This window comes from Acanthisitta chloris, unplaced genomic scaffold, assembly GCF_000695815.1.
Source record: "Acanthisitta chloris isolate BGI_N310 unplaced genomic scaffold, ASM69581v1 scaffold41158, whole genome shotgun sequence".
Classification (NCBI taxonomy): domain Eukaryota; kingdom Metazoa; phylum Chordata; class Aves; order Passeriformes; family Acanthisittidae; genus Acanthisitta; species Acanthisitta chloris.
In genome coordinates, this window is record NW_008687275.1 from 701 (window position 1) to 10,785 (window position 10,085).

Here is a 10,085-nt window from a genome sequence, read left to right on the forward strand (position 1 = left end):
TGTTGTTCACTGCTCTGGGGAAGATTAGGAACAGTAAACACATTGCAGGACTGTTGTTCTCCCTTTTAAAACCAGGAGTGTGTCCTTGTTACAGGTTTTGAAGTGCAGCCTTTCCTTTGTCAAATCATTTCTGAAGGGACAAAAATTGTTCCAGTTCTTTTATAACTCTTGAGAGTAAGAGTAACTTGTCTGCATGGCTGGAAAGCTCTTACCTGTGCTCCTGGAGCTGCTGCTCCAGACTCCGTGGCAGTTCCTTGCAGTAGAGCTGGCAGGTGTTTGGAGCTTTGGAGAGCAGAGTGGGTTTCTGCAAGGAAAGCAGAGCTGGTTCAGATGGCATTGCAATCACTGCTGTTGATTTCTTTAGTCCAGAAAGCAAGGGAAAGGTCGTGTGCCCTTCTGACTGTGTGTCACAGCCACAACTGCCTCTAACCCTAACAAAGAATAGCTTTGCATGAGAGACTCTGTCCTAAAAGTCCATGGAAAGATTGCTTCCCAAGCGAAAGAGAAGCTGGAGAACTGGAGGGGGAAAGGTGTTTTTTAATAAACTAAAGCTCTATGAAAATGGATTTAAAATAAAGGGGCTGGAGCAGTAAAACCCCAGAGGGCCAAGAAGTGATTCCTCAGCTGCTGGAGCAGAACCTTTATGGGGTGTTACACAGTGGTACATATCACCAGCAGTCACTATTCACTACCAGAGCAGGAAAACAGCAATAACATCCTTTGTACACAGTTAGGATCAGTGCCTGACACAAGGAAAATACTGAGCAACTCCCAGTTCAGCTGCTCTCTGCTCATGTGGCCTCTGCCTGATTTTCCTGACCTAAGATCTCCCAGGTGGGGTCAGTGAGGGGGAGGAGTGATGCTCCGGGGTACCTGGAGCCTGTGTTTCAGGTACTGAGTTTCCAAGCTCTGCCGTCTGGATAGCAGTGGGGGATGTGCTGTGTTAGGGAAAGCAGATGAAGCTTCCTGCTGCTGCTGCTGCTGAGGTGCTTCCTCCTGCAGAGAGGAGAGGAACAGGTTTCATGTCCAGAAAAGGCTCTTACTTAACCCTTTCTTTTAGGATTTCCCCTACCAGAGGTTTCATAGTTATCATATTCCTGTTTGCTGTGACCTGTTCCACTCAAACAACTCACTGGGAGCTGCTGGAAACTGTTTAACATTTCACTGTGCAAATCAGGATGTTATCACTTGGCTTTTGCATTTCTTACAATTTCATCCTCTCCTGATCTGTCCCACAGCATTAACACCTGGAAGGTGGAGCTTCCTTTCTGGTTTAAGTACCTGTGCAGGACTACTGATGAGGTCCTGCAACTGAGTGGCAGTTGATGTCAGAGAAGTTTCCTCTTCTGATCCCATCTGTTCATACAGCAACTGCACTTTGTTCAGTTCCAGGATTCCTTTGGTTCGTGCCAGGTTCTGGAGGTGCTGTCGAAATGCTACAATTCCTGCAGAAGAGTCAAGCGAAACCCTTGTCAGAAAATCTGTTAATTCCTACCTGGTTAGCACAGCAAATGTGAGATGAGCTGAGTGACAGCTGAGTCCCAGGGTGTCCTGGTGCTTCTGGGCGTGGAGGACATTTCCTGCCACATCTAGGTGTAGTTGTATTCTGAGCTGCATTCACAGGAGTGTGGGCAGCAGGTGAGGGAGAGGATTCTTCTCTTCTACTTTGTGGTGAGACCCACCTGGAACACTGCACACAGTTCTGGTGTCCTCAGCATAAGGACAAGGAACTGTTGGAGCAAGTCCAGAGGCCACAAAGCTGATAAGAGCAGTGGAACATGTTTACATCCTGACTTATTACATTGCAGCTTTGTCAGGTAGTTTAATTGTTATTGGCCTTGAAAGATACAATGTTACTCCACAAACCATTAGAGAGATACATTGTAACTCCACTAAAAAGGTCATTATCTGTTTCAGTGACAGATACATTGTAACTTGTTGCATTGGTACCTTGTTAGTTGCAATGTTAGTTAGTCATTTTGTTGGAGCAAGAGGCCACAAAGCTGATAAGAGCAGTGGAACATGTTTACATCCTGACTTATTACATTGCAGCTTTGTCAGGTAGTTTAATTGTTATTGGCCTTGAAAGATACAATGTTACTCCACAAACCATTAGAGAGATACATTGTAACTCCACTAAAAAGGTCATTATCTGTTTCAGTGACAGATACATTGTAACTTGTTGCATTGGTACCTTGTTAGTTGCAAAAGAGCAGTGGAACATGTTTACATCCTGACTTATTACATTGCAGCTTTGTCAGGTAGTTTAATTGTTATTGGCCTTGAAAGATACAATGTTACTCCACAAACCATTAGAGAGATACATTGTAACTCCACTAAAAAGGTCATTATCTGTTTCAGTGACAGATACATTGTAACTTGTTGCATTGGTACCTTGTTAGTTGCAATGTTAGTTAGTCATTTACAGCATGACTAAAGTTCTGGGAATGAAACCCTTTCATGGCTTGGAAACTGAAATACACTAATCCTTTCACTTAGAAAAATGTGCATTTGGCTCTGGGATATTCCTTCCAGGATCTGGAGGAGCTGCAGAGGGATTCTTGGTTAGGAACTGGAATGATAGGATGAGGAGTAACGGGGAGAAAGAGGGGAAATTTAGGTTAGGTATTAGTAAGGAGTTTTCCCAGTGAGGGTGGTGAGACACTGGCCCAGGTTGCCCAGGGAGGCTGTGGCTGTCCCAACCCTGGCAGTGTTCACAGCCAGGTTGGATGAGCCTTAAGCAACCTGCTCTGGTGGGAGGTGTCCCTGCCCAGGGCAGGGGGCTGTGGCTGGATGATCCCTCAGCTCCATCCCAGCCCCTCAGCACTCCGTGCTGCTCGAGTCCCTGTCCCTGGCAGGAGCTGTGGTTACCCTGGGTGAGGGAGGTGTCGGAGGCTCTGCGTCCCTCGCGGAAGCTGACGGGGGAACGGTTGTGAGCCTCTCTCTTCTGGGAGCTCAGTGCCTGCATGGCTGGGTTGGCAGGCCTCAGCCCAATGAAAGGGGAGGTCATCCTGGGTGCTTGGGGGCTGCTCAGCACCATTTCCTTCAGGGAAGGAGTCTCTCCCAGGAATTTCACGTCTCTCTGAATGGATCCCATGTCATACTCTGAGTCGATGCTGCCCAGAGAGGAGTTTTCGTCCAATGAATAGACTTTCCCTGTGACAAAAAACAAAAGCCAGAGTAAAGGGCAAATCAGTCTAGCAAAGGAAGTGCCACAGGCTCAAGCTACTCCTGCCAACAGTGAATATCTTAGGGGAAACAGCCAAAAAATCAAGTTTGATAAAGTAATTGTCATGTGACACTTGCAGGACCAGAGTGGGGATTTGTTGCTGGTTCTTGCACTGTTTCGCAGCAATTCGACACTCTCAGATGTTCAGTGGCTTGTTTGGAGTGTTCAGAGCTGGGTGTTTTCCCCACAGATAATCCTGGCAAGGCTGTACCCTGAAAGGTTTGGTCATCTTGCTAGTTTGGGAACACCTGAGAATCCAGAGGGTTTTATTTCCCCACTGTTCTCTGCCAGCACATCCTGTAGGGATGATTGATTTGGGGACATTCAGTTATGTGGAAAAGAACAGGCCAATTTGCCAGACTTCAGCAGTGGCTGTGGGGTTTGTCCATGAGTTTAGCCAGCTGGGAATTTGCTGCTTTGATTTCCTACTGTCTCTACAGCAGCTTTTGGGCTGTTTTGTTACTTTTAGCATTTGCTGGGAAGGCCAAAGGGAAAAAACAAACCCAAGAAAATCTGTCTTATACTTGTTTTTGATCACTACCCTATCAGACTGAGTGTGAGAGTAGGCAGTGGGCTTTGAGGTGCCCTTGCTGCCTGCAGTACCTGTGCCTGGCACCATCACCAGCTGGTTGGTGACCTCTGCCAGGGTGTGCCGGCGCTTCCCACACCGAGCGGCCTGGAGGGCTGCGAAGGCCTGGGCAGGATCATCCTCTGACTCCCCTTCTGTCTCGATGCCTTCATCTATAGAGGTCTCCATCATGCTGCTGGGCAAGGATTGGCATCCTTTCCTCATCACCACGGGAGGGACAGGATCCAGCAGGCACCCGTTGACCTACAGGGCACAGGGAACCAGCCTGAGGCAGGGGAACTCTGCCTGCCAGGTGGCTCAGGGCAGTTTTGGGGTTTAAAATGTGTGAAACTCTCTGGAATCTGCTCAGTTGAGTAAGGCTTGTTTGTCATGTGCAATTCTGAACAGTTTCCTCCACTGACATTCCCTTAATCCTCAACTCCCTAAACCTGAACACACTAATATAATACTACATAAATAGTATATAAATACCAAATTCCACGGTCCTACCTTCTCCAGGCCTGGCATTTTTTGAGCTACTAAAAACTCCTACCAGCTCAGTCTCAACGTCCTGCAGTTTTAGGGAGTCTGTTCTGTAGTGCCTAAGTCACTCCCACTGTTTTGGTGGGCTCAGCTTGACTATCTGGATGGAACAACTCACTCATTTAGCTTAAAACCTGACACTGCTACAGGTGATCTTATGTAAAGCTGTGGATGAGCCATTCCTGAGTTTTCTTTGGTGTTTTGCAAACAAAGTGTGTTTGGAAAAGAAGTTTCATCGCAGTAACAGGAGCTGTTAGCAAATGATCTTCCAGGGAGACTATATGGTAACACTGCAGGAAAATATTTAAAGCAGTCTCAAGAAACAGCTATAAATAGTTTGAGCACCAGTAAAATGATGATTCCTGCACAGGAAAATTCTGGATCTATTTTAATTTGGTGGATTATATCCTCAAGCTGAAGTTCTTGCACACCTTACTTTCCATTCCTGACTTTTCCATTCAAATGCCTCACACTGATCTGGCAGCAAAAGTGCTGGAGGGGAAGGAGAGAACCAATCCCACATGGGCAGTTGGCTCTCTGCAGTTTTCCATGGCACAGGGGTCAGAGTTTGGAGCTCTTTAGTGACATGCTCTGCAATAGTTTAGGCACTGAATATTCCCAAGCGAGTTGTGATTTGACACCTCACTGTGGTCACCAGTTGTTGACCCTCTCTGGCCAAATTGCACCCATAAAGCAAAGGGAGAAGCAAAATAAAATTTGAAATGTTAATTTCCAAATATCTTTGAACCACGTTTTGCTCTGCAGCTGTAAGAGACCACACAAGGAGTTAATTAAACCAGGGCCACACTCTTAGTCTTGGTAACTAACCAGTGAGCAATAAAACCTTCAAACTGGCAGGCATGAAATCAAACCCCAACTGGCACCAGGCAGAATAAATACACTGAAATTAAAGTTATAATGTGATGCAATACGAAAGAGAGCAACAAAAGCTCCACGACAATAACAACATACTTCATAAATGTAATTCTTTTAAGCCATTTCCCCTTCCAGCTGCTAACTCCCATGGATTTCCCTTCTTTGCTCCTCTGCAGAATGCTGTCACAGACCTCAGAGATCCATGGCCAAAGGGATCAGACCTGAGCTCCCCTCAGAGCCTTAAAGCTGGATCCATACATCCGTGGAGCTCTGGAACTGTCACATCCCATTAGGTGAGCTGAGTTAAGTCTGTTAAGTGTGGAGGTGTGGGAAGGCTACGCAGACTCTTCCAGTGTGATTACAGGAAACAAACCCTGTTAGCTGGAGCTGCAGTTGGATGTGGGCTCCAGGGAGAGTTCTGCAGGCATTCCCAGTTCCAGGAATGGCATTCCCAGTTCCAGGAATGGCCTGGCTGGGCACTGCTACAGCCAGTTTGAGCTGCTGCAGTTGCAATGGGGTTTGACAGTCAGAGGCTCCTGCTGGGCACTCACCATCCAGCAGAAAAGGAGTGCAAATGTAGCTTTTTGCTGGCTGACTATGGAATTGGCAGAATTCGAAGTTCCTGGTATTTTAATTGCTTCGGGTGGCAACAGAAGCTTCTGGTTCAGGTTCCATTGTGCTTCCTGTCCTCATTTATCTGAACATTTGGATGAGTAGCTGAGTAGACACTTCAGATACTCAGCAGTGAACCCTTTGTATTAGAAGCTACACATGAGGAGACTTCAGGGCTCTTGAAAATACATTTGAGAAGGGAAAAAAAACCACTTTTGTAGGTTGGTTTTTCTTTTGCAAATACAGTGTGGTAAGACTGGAATGTAAGCAAAGAACACGAGAGGCACATTAATGGTGAAAAAAGACACAGCTGTGGAGAGTTATATGGAAGAGAAGTGGAAAAAAGGGATCTGGAATACCTACAACTGATGCTCAGGGAATACTGAGGTTTAAGGAAACAGCTTCTACTGGGCAGTCATTGAAAAGGCAACAACCTTTTTGAGCCTTAGTGACTCCTGAATAGAACCCAACCAAGGAGCAAGAGGGTGATTCAAGCTGTACCTTTGGTGTCTCAACTCTTTCCTCCTCCATGAACGCTGTCTCTCCCTGGCAGCTGGATGGAGGGAAGGAAAAGGCTTCTGCTCCTGAAGCTGAGGGAAGACCTGGAGACTGCAGCAGCCTTGCATTTTGGGAACGGAGGTTGACTGAGGGTACCACAGCTTGTGCCTGAAAGAAAGAGAATAAGAACTCTAAAACTAGAAACAACTTCAGGTAGAAAACACCATACGAAGTCACAGATGAATCAGTACTTAACCCACTGACTGCCAAAGCAGAAGTGTGAGATTTATTTCTTCCCTCTAGATGAAGCACATTCTTAGTCTTTAAACTATGAAAAAAAAGCATTGCCACCCCCAAAACTCACTAATAACCCTCAGTGTCCTTCAGGCAGGTACCTATTGCACTTTCTAGCAGTAGTTCTGGACTTTTTAGCAGTGTTTGGGCCTCTTTGGTGCCTGAGATTCAGTACAAACCCCTTAATGTTCCCACGAGGCACAGAGCTAGTTTCAAGGACTTTTCCAACATGCTCTGATTCCTGCAGGGAAAAGCAGGAGGAAGGACAGAGCAGGCTGGACCTGAAAGGAGTTGTTTCAGCAGAGCAAGAGTAAGCAGAGTAAGGAACTACCTTCCAGGAGGTGTTTTCTTCTGCTGCTTTTGATACACCTTCTGCTTACTAATTTGCTTTGGAGTGCTGTGCCTGTCATTAGAAGTACCATCCAAGAGAATGGCTGGTTTAATCCCTGCCAGCTCCTCCTGGCCCTGTGTTCTCAGAGCTGAAGCTGTTTGGCTTTCACCTCCACAGAACCCAAACCCAAATAGTGCCTTGTTGCCTGAAGCCAAAAAAGGAGCCGCACGGCTGTGATTTCTCTTGGAAGTGGAGCCTGAGCACTTGTTCCCCACAGCAGCACCACAGTGCTCAGGAGGGCTGTGAACTTGAGTGAGTATTTACTTGAGACCATGACAAATCTGAGTCATCTTAGGCCAAACCTTTCACGGTTCCAGTTAGGCATTAATAGAAATCAAAAAGCTTTGCAGTGTCTGTGTATCTTAATGAAACAAAAGAACATGTGAAAACATCTGAGAGTTACTGGAATAAGACACAATCAACTGTACCTGACCTTTCTTTGGGAGGAAAATGGCTAGGGAAGAAGCAGATCAGTCAGTGTAATTAGGAGGACACTAAGTGGGCAGCCAGGCAAGGGAAGGGCTGGCACCAGATGTAAAGAGCACCCAGAGCTGCTCTTGATGAAACACACATGACATCCTTCAGACTTAAATCAATTAGTCATCACCCTGGCTCTGTGCACTGAGGTTTTGTAGCTGAGCTGCAAAGTCTCCCAGGAAATTGGGCCCTTGCTGGGGCACAGGAGGGAAAAGTGCTGCGAATCTTCAAAGAAATGACATTGTCTGGGAATAAATCTGACTCTTCGGGCATTAAGCAGCTCAGATAATGATGTTTTTATCAGGTGCTTAAGACACTACAATGAATTAGCATCTGAACCTGAAAGGTTGATCCTGATGTTTTCTTTTGGGCACCTTTGCTGTTCTTTGCCAGGCTTCATTTCATGGGAGACAGAAAGCATAGCTGGAGAGCAGCAGGGGAGGAGGTAATTTTGTTTTCCTCAGGCCCCTTTAGAGTGACTGTTTGCAGCACTAAGTAGAGCCTGCATGTTCCTAGCCCCCATGCTAGCACAGCTCTCCATAAACTCAACAGCTCCTTTGATAATCACATTAAAGAGACTCCAAGTGTTCCACAGTCTCCAGAACTGGTGTTTCTCTAACATTTTAACCCATGGCTTCCCAGCAAAAGGTCTGAAAGCCTCAAAAATGGAAGTGTTCCAATGAGGAGCAGAAGCACAGTCCTTTCCCTTCCACTGGGAAGTGAACTGGCAGCTAAGGTCAAACCACACAGATCCCCATTAAACCCAAACCACTGGTTGCACTTTGAGCTTCAGGGATGACCCAAAATGAAACTGCCATCAATCAGAAAATAGCAGTGGAGCATTTTGGAAGGGAATGAAGGCTGGCACAGCCTCCAGCCCAGGCAGGAGCCTCACCTTGGCCACTGTCTGCTCAGCGATGGTGCTGGGCCGACGCTGCCGCGCGTCGACTCGCTGCTCCACGGGGAAGCTGCTCCGGTGGGATTTCAGCCTTTCCACTAGCAAGTAATAGATAGCAGCAAAGTGGTTATAACTCTTGTTCTGCAGGGACTGAAAGAGAGAAGCACAGGAGTGTGGGTGCAGCCAAGTATGTGTTAGCTTTTATGTTCTACAAGGCCAGCAACGAGAGTTGCTGGAGGGAAGGTTTAAGTTGTTTATTTGAGAGGCTCTGGGGTAGGCGAATGTTCTGAACTGAGAAAGGTTCAAAGCAGAGTGGCAGAGGAGCAGCAGCAGGGGTGTGCTCACAGCACTGCGTTCTGGGCTGCAGCAGCACTCGTGGCCAATATTCAGGTGCCACTCTGACCCTTCACAGAGCTGAACCTGGAGAAGGGATTGAGCTCATCCACAATGATTTGAAGGATCAACCATCCTAAAGGAAATGGCTGTGTTAACTCCAGAGGCAGTCTTGGCATTTATGCCTGGTAGGAAGCATGACTTGGGCTTGGACAGACATCCAGCTGCTTTCTGTTTCCATGCTCCTTTTTGAATGTCATTTGCCACCCGCTTAGAAGCTCCAAGTGAGTTTACTTTCAATTCTAATTTCCTCTCCCCTCTCTCCAGTTGACAAGTCAATGATTTATCCAGCCCCACTCAGGAAATATCTGAGTCTCTTTTACCTCAACAGTTTTCTGTTGGTCTATGCCAAGGCTGTGCATGAGCCTCAAGACCTGCTCGTTGTACTCCCCGATGGAAGGCTCATTCTCCTCTCCTGGTGGGTAAAGAATTGGCCTTTGGGCAGGAACTTCTATTAGCATCCACTTGTGCTCCTTAATCTGAGCAATGGTTAACCGTTTGGAGGGGTCTAGGACCAACATTCTTCTAATCAGGTGTTCACATTCTGTTGGGAAAAGAAAAATTACCTGAGACCAGGACATGAACTGCCTCACTCCTACCCAACCCCTGTGCTGAACACAGGTCCTGAAGGCTATAACAGTCCCTTAAAACTAGTTTAAAAGTCACATTAAGAAGGAGAAAAGCCCAACTTCAAATGCAGTGTGGCAAACAGCATCATTCCTTCTGCTCCCAGTGTGCAGCTGCACCACCTCTGCAGCTCTGCAGCACAAACGATTCTAGAATTTATTCACACCACACCGACAACGTAAGAGGAGGCACAAAGTTACCTTCTGACATAAAATAAGGGATCCTGAACCTTCCTTCAAGAACTCTTTGCCTCAGGATGGGCAGTGTTGGTCCATCAAAAGGCAACGCTCCACAGACCAGGACGTAAAGCACTACACCCATGCTCTGTAAGACAGAGAATATCCATTTCATTCCAAGCAATTCCAAGGCATTCAATGTCAGTGTCTATGTCATGCCCACTGCAAACCTGATGCCAGAGCACAGGCTGCCAAACTCTACTGTCTCTGGTTGCTCTAGGGTATGAATCAGTCACTGTAACTACCAGAAAATGAAAATAAAACCCCAAAACCCCCAAGCAATACCAAATTAGGAATGAAGAAGAGGTGCTGACACTGCATGAAGGGTGCTCAGAGCTTCTGCAGCTCCCTGTTCTGTGGAATCAGAGGATGGACTGCCCTCTCTATCCTCTTCCATTAGATAATATGCATGGAAACACCAGCTCAAACCCACGGAGCTGCTG

At 46.7% G+C, this 10,085-nt stretch overlaps 1 protein-coding gene across 1 annotated transcript in view; it reads right to left on the reverse strand.

Moving 5' to 3' along the window:
* Positions 1-208: 208 nt before the first annotated feature.
* The window catches only part of LOC103807758 (serine/threonine-protein kinase SIK2-like), a gene marked incomplete at its 5' end in the record, with an annotated part of 20,526 nt that continues 10,649 nt past the window's right edge, over positions 209-10,085 (reverse strand). The window contains 9 exons of the mRNA XM_009080504.1: positions 209-304; positions 874-996; positions 1,282-1,445; positions 2,872-3,156; positions 3,833-4,061; positions 6,330-6,494; positions 8,384-8,536; positions 9,103-9,323; positions 9,607-9,730. Coding sequence (XP_009078752.1) covers positions 209-304; positions 874-996; positions 1,282-1,445; positions 2,872-3,156; positions 3,833-4,061; positions 6,330-6,494; positions 8,384-8,536; positions 9,103-9,323; positions 9,607-9,730 — 1,560 coding nt within the window. The remainder of the gene's footprint in view (positions 305-873; positions 997-1,281; positions 1,446-2,871; positions 3,157-3,832; positions 4,062-6,329; positions 6,495-8,383; positions 8,537-9,102; positions 9,324-9,606; positions 9,731-10,085) is intronic.